This window comes from Nyctereutes procyonoides, unplaced genomic scaffold (genome assembly GCF_905146905.1).
Source record: "Nyctereutes procyonoides isolate TBG_1078 unplaced genomic scaffold, NYPRO_anot_genome, whole genome shotgun sequence".
Classification (NCBI taxonomy): Eukaryota; Metazoa; Chordata; class Mammalia; order Carnivora; family Canidae; genus Nyctereutes; species Nyctereutes procyonoides.
Window position 1 is genome coordinate 7,506,179 of NW_026575146.1, and position 23,034 is coordinate 7,529,212.

The 23,034-nt window shown below is 42.5% G+C and overlaps 2 protein-coding genes across 6 annotated transcripts in view; both read left to right on the forward strand.

The window, feature by feature from the left end:
* Positions 1–8,708, forward strand: part of PLEKHG1 (pleckstrin homology and RhoGEF domain containing G1) — a 223,772-nt gene extending 215,064 nt beyond the window's left edge. For all 5 annotated transcript variants that reach the window (XM_055310115.1, XM_055310114.1, XM_055310112.1 and 2 more), the window contains one exon: positions 5,129–8,708. In XM_055310115.1, the coding sequence (XP_055166090.1) occupies positions 5,129–6,192 (1,064 nt within the window). In that variant the 3' untranslated portion in view covers positions 6,193–8,708. The remainder of the gene's footprint in view (positions 1–5,128) is intronic.
* Positions 8,709–19,711: 11,003 nt separating this feature from the next.
* The window catches only part of MTHFD1L (methylenetetrahydrofolate dehydrogenase (NADP+ dependent) 1 like), a 186,932-nt gene continuing 183,609 nt past the window's right edge, over positions 19,712–23,034 (forward strand). The window contains exon 1 of the mRNA XM_055311580.1: positions 19,712–20,043. Coding sequence (XP_055167555.1) covers positions 19,814–20,043 — 230 coding nt within the window. The 5' untranslated portion in view covers positions 19,712–19,813. The remainder of the gene's footprint in view (positions 20,044–23,034) is intronic.

The window sequence follows — 23,034 nt, forward strand, 5'->3', positions numbered from 1 at the left end:
ACTCATCCTGACAGATGAATAGGAGCCTTTTCCCACTTTTAAAAAGCTGTCCATCCTATATACCTCAGATATTTTCTCATGTATTTCTCTTACCAGTTGACTTTTTAATAGTTGCCATAGAATAGCTGGTGTCATGCATTTAATACTGTCTCACTTGGTATTCTCGGATAGCTTCCAAAAAGTATAATTCTTTCAGTCAAGCTTCCTTTGTGGGGCAGAAAACTGGGATCTCAGGTATGATATTGGTATGATTAGGACTAAAGGAAGGTTTGACTTCTTTCTCTGTTATAAAAAAAGTACAGAGACAAAACCTGACACTGAGAAATCAATCTTGATTGAAGAACACAGATGCAAATGAGACACATGATTGTCATGGAAAGAAGAAACCCAGGGACCCTGGCTCTCACCTTAGGAGCTTTTCACCTCTGGACCCAGAAAGATTTCTGAGGTTAGGCCCAGGAATCTGCAATTTAAAACAGTGTGTCCTTGTGATCCTATTTTAAGAATCCCAACCCTAGATTTTCTGACAAAGGACCACCTTGGTATCAAATGAGAGGAGACCTGTCTCCAATTAAAAGTAGAACCCAGATGGCTCAATATCAAGGCACATTCAGGTAGTTAGGATGGTGACATGGCTCATCTGGCCAGATTGATGCCACTAGCCCCCTTTCTTTGAGATTGATTTCTTTATCTCTGCAGAAAGTGAGTAAGAAGGAGATATCCAAATCCTAAATGAAGCCACAAGTTACAACTTACATGACAAGAATCTATAGGGAATTTTAAGTTTGGGAGTGTTTAAGAATTGTCCAAAGCTTTAATCTTTTTCTAGAGCTACTCATACAGTTTCATAATAAATAGGGAAGGTAAGCCCTGAAATTGCTACCTAAAGGATTTTACGGACTCCCTTGAATTGTTGTTCTTTTTAAATACAGTGAAGGTGAAAAGTGATTTTTGTATGAATGTGAGAGATGAGATGCCATATATTTTTCTCCTTGCAAGAATTTGTTTGAATTAATTTGTGTACCTTTTCCATTGCTAGCATTGCTAAGCTGGTTGTTGTTACACATGGAAAAAGTGACAGAGTTCCAGCTATGGAAGGGCTGTTTGGGGCATAGATGGCACTGGAAACAGTAGTGCATGCACAATGCAACCACCAACTCAACATGGAAGGAATAGAATAAGGTTTCTGATGATGAAGGATTATACCAGACTGTCGTTTAAAAAGTGGTAATTGCCTGAGCCAGGTTGTTTTGAACATGGACCATTCATTAAGTTGCAAAACTCAAACCTTGATAGAAGCACATCCTTCAATGTGGAATCATTAGGGCTTACAACCACCTTGAATAGTCTTTTTTTATCCACCTTTTAAGTATTCATAGATGTCCCTTTGGGGTTTTCTTTTGCTTTTTACTTTTGGTTTATTTTCCATTTGTTTTGCCTATTGATGTCTTCTTAGGATCCTATGGGATCTTTTTCTCAGCTCTGCGTCTGGGTCCTTTCTTGACATGGTGGGTTACTACCGACGTTCTCCCCAACAGAGAGGAGGAGATCTCTAAAGTCATCTTCTGAGAGTGGGATCTCCACCGCTATCTGGCAGGAGCACGTCCCTAGGGCCTGCCATCTCTCGGACCTGAGGAATCTTCCATCTGGGTGGATCGAGACCACTTCCTGTGCCCACTAGGCTTTCAATCAGTTGACATGATGACTCCTTTTCTCTCTCTTGTTTATCTGGGCACAGGACGTCATAATCGAATGGACCGATTCTCCAGACTTCTTCGTATGGGCCTTGCCACTTTGCCAGGAGCTTGCTCTCGGTGTTGTACGGAAGGAGGAACGCCCTATTCACCTGCTGAAACTCTCCAGCACCTTTATTGAACTCTCTGGCGGGGGTCTACAGGCCCCGGGTCAGATTTCTGCCTCTAAATCACCCATCCAGGTCTAGTGACTCCCACTGTTCAGAGCCTGTTGTAGCATGCCAGCATTCCTGTGTAGTCAGGCCTCCCCCTTGATAGTCTTTGAGGCAAACGAGGCCTTTGGGTTCCTTTTTTGTGATGTTTTACATGGGAGAAAGCTCCATATAGGCTGGAGGAATTTTCCTGTTTGTGTAGAAAAGGCAAAATAACATTTTATGCTTTGGTCTACAACGCAAGCAGCATCAGAAGCTTTGATTGTAATCCTCTGTCTTGAAAACAGTGTATTTCATACTTATCTCAGCAAGGATCACTTCCAGTTTTTATCTGGAATTCTAAGAACACCTCCTCTTAAACTTACAGAGGATAAATAAACCAGACACAGCCCTGAGGTTGTCACATAATGATAACATATATATTGTATACAGGATATCGATGCCAGAACTAAGGATGATGGGGAACTTTGATCTAGCTGACTAATACTAAGGTTTTTAGACCAGAGGTGTCATCTTGGGCTGGTTATTTCCTATAAGTCTGGTTAAAGAAATCTGTTTAATGACAGATGTTGTTTTGGAAGCATTCTCTTATTCACATTGCCATCGAACAAATTACAGACTCTCTTAGAGTGCCAGCTGAGACAGACAAAACACAAATCCCTAAAACTTAGAAAGGTATAGTATATTGTCTATTCATGTGATACTTTTTATTCCAAATTTATAAATGGCCAACTTTTTATTATCCAAAGATAAACTGTGCCCATTTTGAGTTATCTATAGGAAGCATTTTGATCAAAGACTATATTCCTGCCTCTTTTTCTTTTTTTTTTTTTTTTTCTCCTATGCCCCAGATTTTCTAGGCTGCCCATCCACTCTCTGTGGTATGGTCTTAGGGAAAGCACGTCCATTTTTAACCCTAGGCTTAAAATAAAAGGCAGTCCAAAAATTGTTTGAATAATTATGTAGTTCTTGAGACCAATTTGTATCTAGAATTATGCTTGGTGCTCTGCAAGGATTGTTCTCCAAGATTAAGTGCTCATGGACTAGCTAAAATGATAAACTAGCCCATGTAAAGCAACTAGCAACACAAGATTATGTGTGTGTGTACATGCATGTCCATGCATTTGTGTAGCCTATAGCTAAATAATATGGTCCACACTAAGAATATAAGATTTCAGAGGAGAGAAACGGGTTAGAAAATGATTCATGGAAGGGGTAGGGCTTATAGAGGGTCTTGAGCTATAAATAAGATTTGATTAAGCAAAGGAAGAAGAAGAAGAGAGTGTGATTAAGGAAGAAAGAGGCATGAAAAACACTGTGGTTATCTTGGTTTCAGGTCATCTGGCCTATCGTGTTCCAAAGTCAAAAGCTAATTGTTCTTACACAACTTTATGGTTAAACATTGGTACTCAAATAGGTTAACCAGATGTTTTCATTAGCTCTCATTGTATTCTCCAAAATTGTCGCCTTTGGGACTTTATGAAGGTTAGGGCCTTCCTGACTTAGCTTTGGGACCCTATTCAGGGCCACAGCATAGAGGAGAATGGTTTGGGCAGAATCATTTGACAATCAGGTGCCACTAATTACCAGTGACTGTCTCAAGGTCTAGCTGCCATTGTTTGGGCTATTAACTATAAAGTTAATTAAACATTATAGATTTCAGAATGGCTAACATAGGCACTTTGGTGTTCACAGAAACTTTCAATCTCTTAAGGGGTTGCCAAATTTAATTGGTATTAAAAGTCTTTACCACTTAAGGAATAATAGCTCAAGTTTTTGTTACTAGGAATTCTAAACTAAGATTCTCTGTTCTTCCAAGGAATTTGGGCTTAAAAACCTGGAGGATCTAATTATGGGATCTATGAAAACGTAAACAGATGATTTACTCCAATTTGGGAGATTTGGGAGGCAAACAATTTGAGAAGGTTGCAGTTAAAGGCACCCAGAATAACAGCCAATATCTTCTGTTCTAAAAGAAGAGTTGAAAGAAATGGCAGAAACTCAACTAAATATTTTGTTTAAATTCAAGGAATAATTTGCTAACAATGGACTACTAAAAATATTAATAGCTTAAAGAAGAAGGAAATATAATGTCACTTGCTGGCCATCATATATGGGATAGCTCCTTTTGTAGAGACTGTGTAGATGTGGTATGGGCAATTTATCGGATGCATGGAATTATTTGATTCTAGGGCAGTCTCATGGGTACCTGGATTGGGTTGATGGGGGGGGTGGGTGCAGTAGCTCTTGAAATTGACATCTTTGGGCTCTGTCTCTTAAATCATTCCTGCCCCAAGAGAGTATTCTATCCATAGCATGGTTTGGTTCTGTTAACGTCTTTAGAAATGTCTGTACTAAGAAGTGGAGCGGAGAGGAGAATGGCCTCATAGCTGAATGTGAAGTGGCAATAGCTTTCATGGAGTAAAGGCCAAATCCTGTTCTGGACAAATACTAGAGGGTATTACGTTATCAATTATATGCACAGATGACTCATTCTCAATATCTTAGGAGCATAGACTTTAGTGAATGGCTTCTTGGTGATGGGAAAGAAGATGTGGGTCAGTCAATACACATGGTTTTGAAATCCTGGAAAGGAGGCCCTCCTGTAGACACTAGTTTCCCAGACAGTGGCAGGAGACTGCTGCCCAGAAACAAGAAATACAGGAACAGCCACCAGGAGAGGACTCTTCTGGGAGTCCTTGTCTGAGAGCAGTCAAGGCTAGCGAAAACCCAAAGGTAGCCACTGCATGGTAGATTGTATCATCTTCCTTTTAATGACTACTTGAGTTATTTTTCATTGACCATGGTTTAAGTGCTGACCTTCTTGTTTTTACAATGCCTGTTTGGTTTTTTTGTTTGTTTGTTTTTGTTTTTTGTTTTTTATCATTGACACTATTTCATGCTTGTAAAGAACACTAGAAACTTTTATTACAAATAGCGAACATTTGCAGACCTAAAATAAAATAATCCAGAGTTAGATCAATTTAAATGAACCTTTAGGTGACATTCTTTTTACATTTTTATTTTTTATTAAACTATGGCTTATTTTATTAGTTCATGTTGCTTAGTATTCAATGATTAATGACTCATCCTCAAACTTAAAGGTCCTGTGTATTTAAGTTTTCAAAATATGTTTATTAAAGTGTTAGATTTTTATTTCTTTAATATTTGCATGTGGAAATCATCCCACGTATGTTTATTGTTTCCATATTTGCCTTCCAGGTGCCAGGATCGCCGAGTATTCCCAGCTGTATGACCAGATTGTGTTCAGAGAGACTCCCTGTAAGACTCAGAAGGATGGCTGGGCCAGCCCTCAAGAGCCCTCCAACCTCAGATCTACATCATCTTCCCAGGCCCAGCTTAACAGTGAGGATTGGCTTTTGCATTCAACCTATAGTAATGGAGAGTTAGTGGATTTCTGTCCCCGGCCAGAGCAAGACTTGAAGTCAAAACATCCTACTTTAGAGATCAGTACAAAAAGCATTCCAAGACAGCTGTCCACAGCTTGCTCTGTGCCTTCTCTTCAAACCTCTGACCCTCTGCTGTGCTCCTTGCAGAGACACAGTGTGATAGTCAGCCAGCCCAACAAAGATAACTCGTATCAGGGCCACCTCTACAATTCGTTGGGTCGGAAAGGCATCAGTGCGAAATCTCAGCCTTATAGCAGGTCTCAGTCCTCTTCTTCAATCTTGATAAACAAGTCGGTGGACTCCATCAGCTACCCTGGTGAAATGGGAAAGAAACAGCCACTATCTATCCACAAAAGTTCAAGGTGTGAGAGTCACCAGGATTTGCTGCCAGCTATGGCTGACCCATGTCAGCAGGGCCCTGAAAAACACTCAGATCTCACGCTCCGAGACTCACAGAAGGTTCTGGTAGTCAATAGAAATGTACCCTTAAATGCCCAAATAGCCACACAGAACTATTTTTCCAATTTCAAAGAGACTGACGGAGACGAAGATGACTATGTGGAAATAAGATCCGAAGAAGACGAGTCAGAAGTAGAGCCATCCCATGGTCGGAGGAAGAAATCTGACCCAAGGATTGCAGAAACTGACTTTTCGGAGGACCCCTGCACCAACAGCACCCCTTACTCTTTGAATAGTCCATGCACTCCAAAAAAGCCGATAAGTGACAAGCTTGGGATTTCACCCTACCTGGCATCGTACAGCGATTCGGACAAACTGAACGACTATCTCTGGAGGGGCCCGTCTCCCAACCAGCAAAATATTGTCCAGTCGCTGAGGGAAAAATTTCAGTGTCTCAGTTCAAGCAGCTTTGCCTAAGGTTCTTGGCAGAAGCCACCGAGTTACCGTCGCATTATGCTCCTACATGACAGATACTGACAGGTGTTTTCTATGTACCAGATTAAAACAATTTTGTAACAACCAGAAGTGTAAACCCTGCTTTCTTTTACAGCACAACTTTTTGAAACGGCTGACACTCCAGCCGGGACCGTACTGTAGAGCCAGTGTCAGCATCTAACAGTGTGTTCCTGATGCTGACTGTCTTCATGCTTCATGTAAGTCAATCTTACTTGAATATTTTTAGGCTTTGTTTTTTGTTTTTTTGTTTTGTTTTGTTTTTAACATCATGGCCATGATATCTGCTCCCGTATCCTGACAATAGTGCCCAGAGTCTAAGAAATGCAAGAGTCCTCTCCTATCATCCAGAAGCCACGAGTGATTTTATTCTAGGACCCAAAGGCAGCAAGGAGACTTTTCCACATGTTTTAAAAAGGAAGGGAAACTAAAACTATTTCAAGGGATCATGCTTATTACGCCTGGCATTTTGGTTACATTGGAAACAAGACCCTAGAGTAGCTTAAGCTAGAGATCTCGAAGGGGAGTATACATGCTCGTCTCACTCTGCATCACTTACCCCTATGTCTGTTCACTCTATGGCAGAAATTGGGTAGCTATTGGACATTAGAAGGGAGCAAGACCAATATTTTCTGTAAGCATATATCCTTACCTGTATTCCTGGATACGTTCTGGAGAATGTGCTGCTTATCCTGTTGATTTTTGATTGCTGGAGTAACATAATTCCCTCAGGTGCTCAAAGGAAACTTCCCAACAAGAAAATGCAAATTGACTAACCTGTTAGAAAGGATGGGGAACAACTTGGTGATCTCCTCATATTGCAGTTGAAGGCAGGGGTGGAAATAGGAACGCTTCGGGCTATTTTTTGTGCATATCTCTGATCAACACACAGTAATACATGAGCCAACATAAAACAAAACACTTTCAGGCCAGCCTTTCCAGAGCAGTTTTTCATGTGTACTTTCCTGAGATTTGTACCTCAGCCAAATGACCTGATCCCAACCTTGAGGATTTCATTGGCTGCAATGAAATTTATTTTCCGAAGTCCGCATAACATGGGGGCCTTTTCTAATTGTTTTGAGGCACATAAAAGACAAGAATCTTTGCCTACTAAGCTCTGACTAATACCGTCTTTGATGTAATTGTGGTCTTCAACTAGTGGTCCATTGTGATAATCATGTACTAATCTAAGGCTTTATGGAAGGAAACAGAAAAACGAAAACAAGATCTTGTGCTTAAAAAGCAAAATAAAAGAAGTGAAAGAGAAAGGTGAAGGCGGATCTGTTGCTATTTTATAAAAATGTTCTGTTTTCTGGAAGACTCCAGTCAATGCAACAAGAATGTTTTCTCAAACACAAATGTTGTATTCTCCTTTCAAGCATTTTTACATTCTGGAACCCCTTCCCCGATGGGCTCAGTTTTCATTTATGTATGTGTAGCAAAGGGGACCTGGGCTTTCATTTGAAGGCAAGCAGTGATACTGATTTCAATTGGTGACATCCAACCGTAATTCTTTTCCTCTTTGTAAGTCCTGTTCCTCTCTTTCTTAACCATGAAACATCAGATGTAACCATCCTTATTTTTACAAACAGGTACCTGTGGCATTCATTTTTCCTTTTAAGTAACAAAAAATAACCCAACTTTCTTGCTTCTCTATACTATTCTTTCTTCTTGTAGCTTATAAAACCAAGTCCATGTTAAATGGCATGGTTCTAGAAACATTCCTGCTTTCACTGCCTTTCTTTAAACTTTATACAAGTCTTTAATAGTGAGAGTGTCCGAAAAGACAAGCCCTGTAGGAAAGTATATTCTTAGACTTGCTAGAGGTATCCCTAAGTGGTTTTTCAAACAGTTACTGATTCTTCTTGTCCTAAGAAAGCAATTTCCTATTTTTGCTTTTTTAGTTTGTGTGACCCCCAATTCTATATTGTCCATATTACTGTGGTGTCTTGCTCTCGGAAATTAATTCTTCACACCAGTGTCTCATTGCATGACTTTGATGTTGCTTATAGGAATACACCCTGCCGCACGAAGGTGGATGTCTTGCTGTATAAAATGTCTATGTGGTTGTCTTTAGGTTCTAGGACAAATCTTTATAGATCACTTCTGTCAGCCAGGATGCAGATTTGGAGAGCTGTGTGTATATGTATAATCATGTTTGTATTTTTCCTCAGTGTTACCAGTTAAATGCTTTTGTTTAAGATAGTTTCTTTTGGAGGTGGGTTAAGATTGTATATAATTGGGGGAAAAGTTATATGTACTTAAAAGTATGTCAAGTTCTTATTAGGTCTCTGTACTGAAGGTTCAATTTTTTTTTTAAAGTTCACTTTTCACCTACTTTTTGTGCAAAAAAAATGCATCTAGGAAAAGATAGTTTAAATATTGTATATAAGATAATGAAAGTTAGTAATGCTCATTATTTAATAAAGTTTGTAAAGTGAAAGTAAATTATAGTGTGAATTGGTATGTTTATTCTAGGTAGGTCAAGGTTTTTCCAAACAAATTTAGTTCTAATATTTTGTCTTGTCTCGCAAGCCATGCAGACAGTGGCTCAGGGTTAATGACAATATACCATGTTTCAGTGACAGAACATTTTCTGTATGTTTGGATCACTTTTAAAATAATGGTAAACGTTTTCTTGATCGGTGGCTAAATTAGATCAATCACTAGATTATATATTTTTGGTAGTAACAGAAGACATCTTTTAAACTATTTCATTATTGAATCAAAACAAAGCTTTGGGGGCACAAATTAATGTGGGATTTTTTTGAGTATAACAATGTTCCAAATTTTTTTGACAAAAATTTTATACAGAACAGAAGCATGTTACTGCAAATTGGTAATTACAGACCATTTCTTAAGCAATTCTACTTCCAAATACAAGTATAATAACCTACCTCAACATAACGAAAATATGTTACCTAACTTCTTTATACAGAGGAAAATAACTTTTAAATTTTTCTTGAGAGTGTTTTAAAGTAGATAATTTCTAAACTTCACATTGAGGATCCATCTGACTTATTTTTCTGTCTTGAGGTTGAAAGTAGATGGGGTTTTCTGTAAGTCATGAAAGGTCAATTTAGAGAAGTAAACAATGTTCTGTGTAAATTCCATACATAAATCCTTAGGGAAAAGCAGAAAAATATTAAAAATCAGGCTTGTAATGAACTATAAACACAGCTGTTAAATAATGAATATTTATTAACATTTTTCTGTTTTCTTTTGTTAAAAACAATGTTTTTTAATCTCTAGTTTGAAGTGCAAATGTTAATAAGAGCTTTCCCATCCTTGTGCTCTGTTGGTTCAGCATCAGACACTTGATTTCGGCTCAGGCCATGATACTTGGGGTCATGAGATGGAACCCATTCGGCTCTGCCCCTCCTCCTCAAATAATAAATAAATCTTAAAACAAAACACTTTCCCATCTTCTCTACATTACATAACTTCCACTATCTAGGCAGTGGTAATTGTGCTCAATTGTATCAGCCAGAAAGGGATTACACTAAAAAGAAACTGCTTCAAACTTTTTGTTAATTTATATATGTCTTTAACTTAAACCTTGTTCTGTGGGTAAGACCTGGAGCTTTCTTAGGCATGCTTTTTCAATGATTTTGGTTTTTTAAAAAAACATATAGAAACATAATCATTTCCTCACATTTAGTTTCTCACATTTTTCTTTCCTTACGAGTGATCTAGACCACGAAACAGCAAGATAATGTGGAATTATGCCGCATTAAAAAGGTTAATAAATGCAAAATATTGTTGCATATGATCATAAATTAATAAATTTCAGAATGTGGATAGTGCATTTGAAAAAACCTTTTTTTTTTTTTAAACATTTGAGAGAGTGAGGGTGAGGCAGGTGGGAGGCAGAGGGAGAGTGAGAGAATCCTCAAGCCAACTCCCCTCTGAGCATGGAGCCCAATGAGGGGCTTGATACAAGGACCCTGAGTTCATGACCTGAGCCTAAATCAAGAGTTGGCCGCTCAACATCAAGGAAATACAAATCACATCCACAATGAGATACCACCTCACACCAGTGAGAATGGCAAAAATTAACAAGACAGAAAACAACAGATGTTGGAGAGGATGTGGAGAAAGGGGAACCCTCTTGCACTGTTGGTGGGAATGTGAACTGGTACAGCCCCTCTGCAAAACTGTGTGGAGGTTCCTCAAAGTTAAAAATAGATCTGCCCTACGACCCAGCAATTGCACTGCTGGGGATTACCCCAAAGATACAGATATAGTGAAAGACTGAGACACCTGCACCCCAATGTGTTTTTTTCACCCCGATGTTTATAGCAGCCATGTCCACAATAGCCAAACTATGGAAGGAGCCTCGGTGTCCATCGAAAGATGAATGGATAAAGAAGATGTGGTTTATGTATACAATGGAATATTACTCAGCCATCAGAAAGGACGCATACCCACCATTTGCTTCGACGTGCATGGAACTGGAGGGTATTATGCTGAGTGAAGTAAGTCAATCAGAGGGCAATTATCATGGTTTCACAACAAAAACCTAAATGCTCTAAGAAAAAAAAAAAGTTGGCTGCTCAAACTACTGAGCCACCCCGGTGCCCCTGAAAACAACTCTTTTATAGGAGACCATAAATTTCTTTTTGGAAGAATATTCTAAAATTTAGCATGTGATTCATTTGACCCCTTGAGATGGAAGTATTTTTACCAGCTCTACAGCATGCCTGACTATTTATAGTGTTCCATAAATATTTAATGATTGAATAGTCAAAAACTTGTTTAAGCACAAAACATGAGAAAAAACATTCAAATCAGAGACATGAAGGAGGGAAGAACAACAGGGACTACATTCCAATAGTAAAATTCACAGCAGCCACCCTCAGAAATCCAACATCTTGAGGTGCTTGGGTGGCTCAGTTGATTAAGTGTCTGCTTTGGCTCAGGTCAATGATCTCAGGGTCCTGGAATTGAGTCTGCATTGGGCTCCCTGCTCAGTGAGGGAATCTGCTTCTCCCTCTCCCTCTGCTCCTCCCATTCACGCTTGCTCTTGCTCTCTCTCAAAAAAATAAATCTTAAAGAAAAATCCAACATCCTGACTTGGAGTTTCTGTTGGGTGGGTCAGAGAAAAGCTGCTAGAATTCCAGGGAAATTTACTCTGAGAGATTTCCAGATTTCTTTCAGACTAAGAATCTACATGGTAATGTGAGAGTCAGGTGGTCAGGCCCCTCTCTGAAATTCCATTTAGCCAAAACACCTTTCCCAATAACTGTTTTTGAGGATGTTAGGACAACATAGAACAACCAAAAGTGCAGCTGTAAGGTTGAAGTCCGGTGAGGTAGAGGGAAGGGCCCAAAAGCTGTGATGTTCTGATGCCAGAAGATAAACATGCCCACTTTACAATGGTGGTGCATGCCCATGAGCAAATTCCACTTTATGAAAAACAATAAAGCTTGATTTTCCTGACAATGGCTTAGACAGGATGCATCACACAATAGGGGGGAAAAAAGCTGCAAGCAATTCTACTTCATTAGTTCTAAAACTGTGTTTATTCAGCTGAATGTAAAAGAACAGGGCTTGGATCGTGAGCAAATTATCTGCTCTGTGGGGCAAATACAAGCTCCCGAATGTCCTATTGTTTGAATGGCAATGTATGGCTCTCCATGTGGTCCTCAGATAATCATCCACGACCAGACCTTGCCCCAGAAGCTGAACCTGGCTTGCACATTTTTAAACAGTTTTAACATAAAAATCCCAATTCCCAGCTTCATTAAAAGAAAAAAAAAAAAAAAGTCTGGCCTGTTTAGCCTGGACTCTGAGGCAACTCCGCGAGATCTGAGGGAATCTAAGGGCAAAAATCATGCTAAAACGTGGTGACTTGCTTTAACCTTTGGGGAGGCTGTTCCTTTGTTCTCCATTATAGACTTCATCAGATTTAAAGCAACCATGGAGCACTTGCATGCAGATGTTTTGGACAGAAAGTAAAGGCTCTTAAAACACGTCCTAGAAAAGTCTGCTGTACCTATTGCTTCTTTTGGGGGAAATTTTACATGTGGTTCACTTCACTAGTGTATGTCACCTGCCTGGCCTCCATAAGTCTCAAGTTTGTGAGATTAAATGTTCTCCATCCCATTCTTGTCTGATTTTATGAAGTCACCTAAGGCTTAAACTTTGGTTCACACTGTTTCCTAAAACACCAACTCTAGCTTAGACTTCCCTCCTGAGTGCAAAGAGATTTTTTCCCCATGGGACATCACCTGAATTGTCACTTTCCCCAATCTAATATTCCTTTATTCCTCTGAACTCCTTCTCTGGTTTGTACCTTTGTTCTTGGCCTGGTACAACAGCTTACAACCTGGCTGTTTTGCCACTATCTTTATCACATCCGGACTCATTCACCTCTATTCCCCTGGTCTTAGCCAGCATAAAATTTCTACACAAAAAACAGAATCAAATCCTCTACCAAGCCCTCCAAAATCTGTCTCTGTCTTTATAGGAACTACTCCCTCTGCCTGCATCGTCCTTCCCTGAAATCCAGGAGAAAGCCTGCATGGTCAACAACTCAGCTCAGAAATTACTGTGAAAAAAAATATTACTATCCAGAACTGTGTAGGGGCTGGAATGTTACTCAACTTGCAAGCTAAAAGTTAGGCTGTATCAGACTCGTGGATTGCTGGCAGAAGATAGGAGACTCATCTGTCAGAGATAAAGGACATTATTTCTCCCAGCACAGCAGGCATGAGCTTCATTCACATTTGCATTGGTTCCCCTTGTTCCTCCAAACCCATGTGTGCAGAGTAGCCCAGGTGCATACTGGACACAGCTGGGGAATCCTGAATTTAGGAATCTGCAGTCATAAACGGCTAGTAGCAAATCTGTCTCATCTTTGCACCTGAAGGGAGCCATTATCTTTACTCTCTAGACAATAAACATATCTCCCCTCTGCCCCAGAGGGAGATACTACATCTTCCAAGGCTGTTTGCTATACAAATGTCCTTGCAGTTACAGCCTAGGATAAGACTAAGACAATGCAAGAAGAAATGCAAAATAAAAGCGATAGAGTTAAAAAAAAAAAAAACAATAGAGTTGTCTCAGAAACATGATGCAGTTCTGTGACATATAAATTTTTTTTAGTGATCCAATATCCTTAAGGATAGAGAAAGATGGTCACTCTAACCCAATGAGAATATAAGTTGGTATGAACTTTTCATAAATGAACCTTGGATCAATAATACCAAAAATTCATCTTTGACTCAGAAATTATACATGTAGGAATTTATTCAAAGAAAAGCATCAGCTGCAGTTAAAGATAAGGGGATCAAGTATCTCCAAGCCTTGCCTCACCTGCAGAGCTGGTTGATAATGATGTGGATTTTGCAGGTCAGCGTTGGTGTGGGCCACTCTTCAGGAGCTTTCAATGAGCTGCATTAAATTCAGAGCTTCTCTAAGTCCAAGCAAACCATTCAAGATTCAGGTGGTCCCTCCTGTGAGACCAAAGTCTCCTCATCCATACAAGGATGGATGGAAGTGCAATCTGTCCTGATCCTTGAAAAGTCCAAGTGTCCTCACTACACTTTTAACCTTCCTGGTAGTTATGGGTTTGTCTCTTTGGCATTTGGACTACCCAAATCCCCGTGCTCCATTTCACTGATATCCTGGGCCACGTCCCAGGACGTATGCCCGTCTCACCATCTTTCCTTGATCACACTCCTGTCTTGCTTTTTCCTCAACCACTCTCCCTTGCTGCTATTCTTCCCCTATCTTTTCCTTGTGTCCTTCCGTTCCATTGCTTAAACTCTTCTACATCCTCATCTTTTAAATTAAATAGTCCCTTTAATTCATTATTATTTTTTTTACAATTTTATATATTTATTAATGAAAGACACACAGAGAGAGGCAGAGACACTTGTAGAGGGGGAAGCAGTCTCCCAGAGGGAAGCCAGATGTGGGACTTGCTCCCAGAGCTCTAGGATCTCACTCTGAGCTGAAAGCAGATGCTCAACCACTGAGCCATCCAGGTGCCCTAATTCATTTCTTTTTTCAAACTAATATTTACCTCTTCCTTCAGGATGCTGTTCCTCCAAAGGCTGCCTTACAGAGAGGCTGTTCCTTTTTCTACAGTCCAACATCTCTAATTGGAGAGGTGGAGTCAGCACTCTCTCATTCCAGACTGTGGCTCACATGGTTCCTTCTACTCAGAACATTTGTTTCCAGCACCATCCTTTTCTTAGCTCCACTCTTAAATCATCTTTAAGTATTGCCTTTGGGCATCATCTCCTTCAGGAAGCTTTTTATGACTCTCCAGGTCTAGGAAAATTCCTCTTTGCAGTACTCTTAAAAGCTCTGAACTATCATGCTTCTAACTTTCCATTCATATGCCTGTGTTCTACTGTATAGTTGTACAAAATAAACTCAGTGAGACCAGGGCTGTGCTTGTCTTGTTCACAGATTGATTCCTGTTGATTCCTTGACTACATGCCCAGCATAGAGCCTGGTATAGAGCTAATGCACTCTCCTGCTATATATGTAGGAAAATTATTTTAATTTCAAATACATATTCCTTATGCTGAAAATGAAATTTCTTTGGCTTGTGTCCAAATGTTATCTCAAAGTGCACCGAATGATTTCCATCCACTAGTGGAAGAACATTAGTGAGTGAATTTTTAAAGGCCTCAACATAATGGAACCCTTTTAGTGTGGTTGACCTTTGCCAAGCAGACTAATATATATTTGAGTTCTGGGTAAATGAATCCAGATATATCTGTCAAAAGGAGATAATTGTCCTCATGAAACAAACCTGGGAATATGAAGGATCCTCAATTTATTTTCATAAATCTTTCTCTCTTTCCTATTCTTCTGTCTGGCAAATGTGCAATATGAGTGAGCAAGAACCCAAATCCCTTTCTTCTGGAACATGAGCATCTGGGACTCAGGCTATACTGACTTCAGGGCCAGGCCCGTGAGGGAGTGAAAGTGAACAGAAAACAAGGCCTCCACCTCAACCACATCAGGATTCAAAGAGGTCAAGTCAAATATTTTAACTGGCTCGATCAGCACAGCCATTTGTTGTCCTGGACCTTTCAAAGAAATTTTTTTTAAGGATTTTATTTATTTATTCATGAGAGACACAGAGAATGAGAGAGAGAGAGAGAGAGAGAGAGAGAGAGGCAGAGACACAAACAGAGGGAGAAGCAGGTTCCATACAGGAAGCCCCATGTGGGACTCGATCCCGGGACTCCAGGATCATGCCTCGGGCCAAAGGCGGTGCTAAACTGGTGAGCCACCAGGGCTGCCCTCAAAGAAATTCTTAAAAATTACAAACTAAGGTCACAATCCTAATATATTTTAATTAAGCATCAACTATTATAAAGCAAACATGGGCCATTAATTTGTCCTACATGTCATGTACACAATGTTCCACCCTCATTTTGTTCCACTATTTCACAGCCAAAGCAGAGTGGGAGATCTAACAACTTTAATAGCATTTATTATAACTCATGAATCTCTGATTCAAAAAATGTTTTATTACCTTGATGTTAAAAATAGCAATTTATTTTCACCTAAAATTGTTTAAGATTAAAAAGTATATTAGTTCAGTTAAAAAAAAAACATGCCTCTAGGTACAGGACATTATTACAGTTGAAAGTATCATCTATTAAAGATGTAGAGGGATCCCTGGGTGGTGTAGCGGTTTGGCGCCTGCCTTTGGCCCAGGGCCTGATCCTGGAGACCCAGGATCGAGTCGGGCTCCCTGCAAGGAGCCTGCTTCTCCCTCTGCCTGTGTCTCTGCCTCTCTCTCTTTCTCTGTGTGTGACTATCGTAGATTAAAATAAATAAATAAATAAATAAATAAATAAATAAATAAATAAATAAATAAATAAATAAATAAATGTAGAGTATCACCTTAGAGGTGTGAATGGCCATGGGCTTCTGCTGATGACTGGGAACAGTCTCCAGAGGTGCTTTATCCAAAATGGCTTTGAAGCACATATATATAGTCTGAGTCATTTCAGTATTAGGTATTTCCAATTAACAAGTAAGTTTTGTGGCTCCTCATTAGTTCACTAAGGTGTGATCTTTTTAACTTAATCTTTTCTATTCAAATTTTTAATCCATACAGGTTATTTATTTAAATGTTGAGAAGTCCTTTGGAAATTACTATGCCATGTGGAACCATGGAAATCATAAAAATGCAGTACTTTCCTTGCAATTAAGTATGATCAGGAGGGTTGCTTTTTTACATGAGGATGTTGTGCTAGTTGTCATCACTTCTCTGCACTGCTTTTTTTGTTTTGTTTTGTTTTCAGTTTAACAATTACTAGTTCTGAGTTTTCTGAAAACTGCTTCAGCAAAGGGTGACTGAGAGGTCAGTGGCCTCCCCAATGAATGAAAAAATATTCACAGCAGCACTGTCAACATCGAAAATTGGAAATAACACAACCAGCAACAGAGAGAAGTAAAATAAATTATGGTCTACCTACAAAATAGATTATAATATATAACCATTTTTTCAAATGCTTTCCTTTCCAACATCATTAAAAGAGATATATAGCAAGTGAAGAAGAGATGTATATATAGTATGGTTGCAATTTTATAAAATAATTTCAAATAAAGAGATCAAAATTAATAGTTACATTTCGGTGATAGTGTTAGGAGTGGTTTTATTTTTTACTTTATGTTCTTCTGTAGCTTATAAACAAATAGTATACATGGATTTAAAGACCACTCAGGTGACACTCAGCGGTTGAGCATCTGCCTTCCGCCCCGGGATTGAGTCCCACATAGGGCTCCCTGCATGGAGCCTGCTTCTCCCTCTGCCTATGTCTCTGCCTCTCTCTCTGTGTGCCTCTCATGAATAAATAAATAAAATCTTAAAAAAAACCAAAACACTCAGCCCAAGCATCAGATCCTTGGGTGTTGTCTCTGATTCTCTTCCAGAACAGTTAAACACCAGCACTTGTGACATACCTTATTTCATAAACTTTTTTTTTTTTTGGTAACAGCTTTACTGCAATGGAATTCACATACCATACAATTCACCCACTAACGTGTACAATTCAACAATTTTCAGAATATTCATGAATTTGTGCAACCAGTACTATTATTAATTTTAGAACATTTCGGGGATCCCTGGGTGGCGCAGCGGTTTAGCGCCTGCCTTTGGCCCAGGGCGCGATCCTGGAGACCTGGGATCGAATCCCACATCGGGCTCCCGGTGCATGGAGCCTGTTTCTCCCTCTGCCTGTGTCTCTGCCTCTCTCTCTCTCTCATTCTATGTGACTATCATAAATAAATAAAAATTTAAAAAAAATTTTTAGAACATTTCTATCAACTGTACCCCTTAGCTATCATTTCCCCATTTCCCCTACTCTGAGCTGTAAGCAACCACTAATGTATTTTCTGTGTCTACAGATTTGCTTATTCTGGACATTTCCTATAATTAGGATCATACAATTTGTGGTCTCCACTGTGATTTTAAATGTCACTATTGTCAGCAATCATCAGGTGGAGTAGCGAATTGTCACTACTGGGGCAGAGTTACTGTTGGAACTTCTTGAGGGCAGAGACTGGCTATTTTTTTTTAAGAATTTATTTTTTAGAACAGTTTTAGATTCACAGCAAAATTAGGAGGAAGATGCAGAGATTTCCTATATCCTCCCTATGGACTGGGTGATTTTCATCTTGGTTACCAGTGGTCAGTGTTCACTACTGTCCAACAAATGTCTGCTAAATGAATGGTCATGAATTTATAATTGGAGGCAAGCCTCCAAGGGGTTTTATGACTTGCCTAAGATCATCCTCTGGCAGCAGGTGAATGACCAACATTTATATGCTTGTGCAAGGTATAACTTCTGTGACTTTGTTTCCTCTTATGTAAAATGGTAGTAATACCTACCTCACAGGGATGTAGAATGTTAGCTATCTCTCTATCCTATGAAGTCAAAAATGTGTCACATGAAGCAATCATCCTTGAATGAAAAATGCAGATAACAGTATGAGACTAAGAACATGATTATTGGGCTCTAGCTCTGTCAATGAAACAAGTGACCTCTCTGGACTTATTACCCCCAGGTTGAAAGGACAACACTCAACACATTACACAGTCTCTGGCTTACAACTGTTCAACTTAAAATTTTTCTACTTTACAATGTTGTGAAACCAATAAGGATTCAGTTGAAACCGGACTTCAACAGGATTTTGCTCTTTTACTGTGGTGTCAATATACAGCAGTATACTCTCCTGATTCCGGAGCAGTGGTAGCCAGAGGAGTCTCCCAGTGAGCCATGTGGTCCCAAAGGTAAACAACCTACATACTGACAACCAATCAGTACCTATATAACCATTCTTTTTTCCACTTCCACTACAGCATTCAATAAATTACATGAGCTATTCAACACTTTATTGTAAAATGGGTCTTGTGGGAGATGATTTTGCCCAACTATAGGCTACAGTAAGTGTTTAAGGTAGTCTAGGCTAATCTATGATGCTAGGGTTAGGTGTATTCAATGCATTTTCAATTTACCTAGTTTCGATTGAAGATCAGTTTATCAGGTCACCCCATCATGACTCCAGAAAGATCTGTACATTTGTTAGGATTAAATGAGATGTCACCCCAGCACCTTGTATAGGGTTTAGCAACTGCAAAAACAGTGTTTGTAGTTTGCACTAGTTTTATTCCCACTCTACTTGGGAATTATAATCCTGAGAAGATTACAAAGTATCGATATCTCGTTTTAACTGTGAAGGCAGTTGAGGTTCACAGAGATTAATTTGCCCAAGGCTACAAATTGGCCTGTGAACTCCAAGACCCACACATTCTTCACTACTGGTTTTTTTTTTTTTTGGGGGGGGGTATATATTTTATTGGAGTTCAATTTGCCAACATACAGCATAACACCCAGCGCTCATCCCGTCCAGTGCCCCCTCAGTGCCCGTCACCTAGTCACCCCCACCCCCCGCCCACCTCCCCTTGTTCATTTCCCAGAGTTGGGAGTCTCCCGCGTGCTGCCCCCCTCTCTGATATTTCCCACTCATTTTCTCTCCTTTCCCCTTTATTCCCTTTCACTATTTTTTATATTCCCCAAATGAATGAGACCATAGAAGGTTTGTCCTTCTCCGATGGACTTCTTCACTGCTGGAGCACCCCCAGCCTAGTAAATCCAAGCCCGGGTTCTCTGAGGCCGAGGCAGGGCCAGGCGGCCTCCAGGGCGGGGGCCCACCTGGGGCAGGGTTGCGGAGCATCCCGAGCCGAGCCCAGCCGAGCCGAGGGAGGACGTCCTAGCCCAGGGCGGGGCCGGCCCCCCCGGTGCCCCATCCATCCTCCGCCGATCTTTCTCTCTAGTCCAGTTTCCAGTGGCGCCCAGGCAATTGCGGGGCAGGCCGCCTCGGAGGCCCGGGCCCCCAGGACCAGCCCCGCGTCCCGCAGGCCCCCGCCCCCTCACGTCACGGCCTCTAGGTGCAGTGCCCCCTAGGGGCTCCGGCTGCGGCTGAGGAGGAAGGCCAGGTCCTTTCTGCCGCCCGCCGCCGCCGCCGCCGCCGCCCCATCCCCGGCCGCAGAGGGGGACCTGCCGCGCTCGCGCTCGCCCTCGCCCTCGCCCTCGCCCTCGCCATGAGCGCGCGCCTGCCGCTCCTGCTGCGCGGGCTCCGCCGTCCCGGGCGGCCTCCGGGCCCGCCGCTCCGCCCCCCGGCCCCGGCTCGCGCCAGCGGCGGCGGCGGCGGCGGCGGCGGCTGCGGCGGCGGGGAAGGCCTGCTCGGGCAGCGGCGGCTGCGGGACGCCCAGGTGGGGAGCAGCCGCGGCCAGGGCAGCCGGGCGCCTCCGGTGCGGGGCTCGATCGTCAGGTGAGCGGCCGGGGCGACGGGGTGGCGCGGCGCTGGGGGCCCCCGCGGGGGTTGCGGCGGGCGCGGGCTCGCGAGTGCTTGGGGCTAACTTGCCCGGGGCGCGGGCGGCCGGGAGGGCGGGGGGCGGGGGGCGGGGAGGGCGCCGGGCTGGGGCCGCGCGAGCATCCCCCCCGCCGCGCCCCAGCCCGCGGGCCCCGCTCTCCACGTGCGCCGCCGCCGCCGGCTCTGATGCAACGGCGCCGGCTGCGCGGCGGGAAGGGGGCGGAGGGCGGGAGGGAGGCGGAGGGCGCGCGGGCGGGGCGGGGCGGGCGGGGCCGAGGGGCGGCCGGGGGCCCGGAGCGCGGGCCTCCTCGGGGGCGAAGCTCGGCCCCCCCCGCCCCGCCCCGCCCCGCCCCGCCCCGCCCCGCCGCAGCCTCCCGCGGGCCGGAAGGCGCGCTTTCTCCAGTTACATAATCGTTTTCTGGGCGTGTTAACGCGGAGCCGCCCGGCGCCCAGGGAGCCCCCAGCGCAGCTCCGTCCTCCCCCCACCCAGAGGTGCGCCGTGGGAGCCCTGGGCCCGGCCTTGCCCCGCTTCCCCGTTGCGTCCCCGCAGGCCCCCCGCCCTGCCCCCTCCCCCTCCCCCTCCATCCTCCTCCTCCCCCTCCCGCTTCCCCTTCCCCCCGCCCTCCCCCTCGGGCAGCGGGAGGGAGGGGAGAACGAGCCTTGAGTGACCCTCCTGGAGAAGTGGGTTCACGGGGGGCCTAGACCTGTACGTGGAGCGCTCAGGACAAACCTGGAGGTGGCGCAAAGCCCTTGCCTGCCTCCCCACCCACAATGAGGATTCCCGGTTCCGGGTGGCCCTGTCACTGACTACACTGTCCTCCATCCGTTCACATCCCCTTCCTTTTTCCTTCTATCCATCCTTGGTTTTTGTTTTGTTTGTTTTAAAGATTTTATTTGGGGATCCCTGGGTGGCTCAGCGGTTTAGCGCCTGCCTTTGGCCCAGGGCGCGATCCTGGGGTCCCGGGATGGAGTCCCACGTCGGGCTCCCTGCATGGAGCCTGCTTCTCCCTCTGCCTGTGTCTCTGCCTCTCTCTCTGTCTCTGTGTCTCTCGTAAATACGATCTTTAAAAAAAGATTTTATTTATTCACGAGAGACACAGAGAGGCAGAGACATAGGCAAAGGGAGAAGCAGGCTCCCTGTGGGAACCTGATGTGGGACTTGATCCCAGGACCCAGGGATCATGACCTGAGCTGAAGGCAGATACTTAACCACCGAGCCACCCAGATGCCCCCCTTCTATTCCTCCTTGTAAAGGTAATTGCCCTTACCTCCTTTGATTCCAAAGCCCTTTAGGATGTGGCCGATGACTCTTAGGAGCCTTTTGCTTAGTTATCTTGTCCTTCTGAATGTAGGAGTCATTAGAATTTCACCAGTGTACAGCTGAGCTCACCTTAGATTAGGGTTTGAAGACGGTATGGGTGTCAGAAACTATCACCTCATCACCCTTTTATTTTCTGGGTAGCTCTTTCTTGTTTATTTATTGTCTGTCTCCCCCACCTGGAATGAAAGCTCTTTTGGGTCACAGGCTTTGTGTCTTGTTCACTGCCAGATCCTTCCTAATGGGAAGAGTGCCATGTGTAGGGTGAATGCCTGTGACATGATGGGTGAATGCTTCACTCAAGATTTGGGTTCATTACCAACAACAATAAAAAATATGGGTTCATTTGTGGATTCTATTCGTAATCATTCTTGTGAGTCACTGCCTGACTTAGAGATAAGCAGAATGGTCATGATCCTACTGGTACTGGACGCTAGTCTCAATTCCTGCACCACAGTAGGGGAATGGTAGTGTTCCTTAGAGGGTTATAGAAAGGAAGTCAAGAGAGAACACCTACAAGATGCATAATCCAGGAACTGTCATATCAATACCTCCACAAATCCTGGCTATTATTTTTTTATTTTTAGAGCATTTTATTTTTAGAGCAGGGGTTGGCAATTCTGTCAAGGACTAGATGGTAAATAGCTCAGGTTTTGCAGGCCAAAAGGCAAAGTAGAAGTTATTAGGTAGGTACTTTTATGTGAGAAAAAACAGATTTTCATAAATTTTTTTAATTAATGAAAGTCCATTGTATTTATGGATACTGACATTTGAATTTCATATGATATTCACATGCTACAAAATAATATATTATTTGATTTTTCTAACTATTTGAAAATTCAAAAGCTGTTCGTAACCCGATGTGCCATAGTTTGCTGGCGCTCCTGTTCTAACTAAAAGGAGAAAGTGTTGTACAATGAATTACTGTTTCATAGGATTATGGTTCAGGGATAGGTACTTTGCTTTGCCGTATGACTCCAGATGTGAGAATTGGGGCAAGCTGTTTGTTTGGTCTGTGTTCATATACAAAATGGAATCCATCATCACCTACTTCAAAAGTTGTTATGGACATCACTATACTCTGCTGATCCTAAGAGGTATATTCTTAATATCTCCAAAACTGGTCTTTCAATTGATTGTGTCTGATAATCGCTGTTGGCCACATAACAGTCATCGCTTATTAGTCGTTATGGGCTGTGCCTATTGTTGTAACTTAATTGACCTATGTGCATCATCTAACAAAACTTTCCTCCAGGAGATTCTCTAAGGGCTTGGAGGAAATAGGGGAAGGTGGGCCTAACTAAAGTCATGTAGAGGGCAGCCCCGATGGCCCAGCGGTTTGGTGCCGCCTTCAGCCCAGAATATGATCTTGGAGACCTGGGATCAAGTCCCACGTTGGGCTCCCTGCATGGAGCCTGCTTCTCCCTCTGCCTGTGTGTCTCTGTCTCTCTCTCTGTCTCTCTGTGTCTGTCATGAATAATAAATAAAATCTTTTAAAAAAATTAATAAAGTCACGTAGAAATAGAGATCCAGGAATCTGTGTAAGGTTTTTAAAATGTGTTTCATAGACATATACCAGAAAAGTTATCGAATAAGCTCCCCTAAAAAGCACAGTGACCACTCATTTCCCC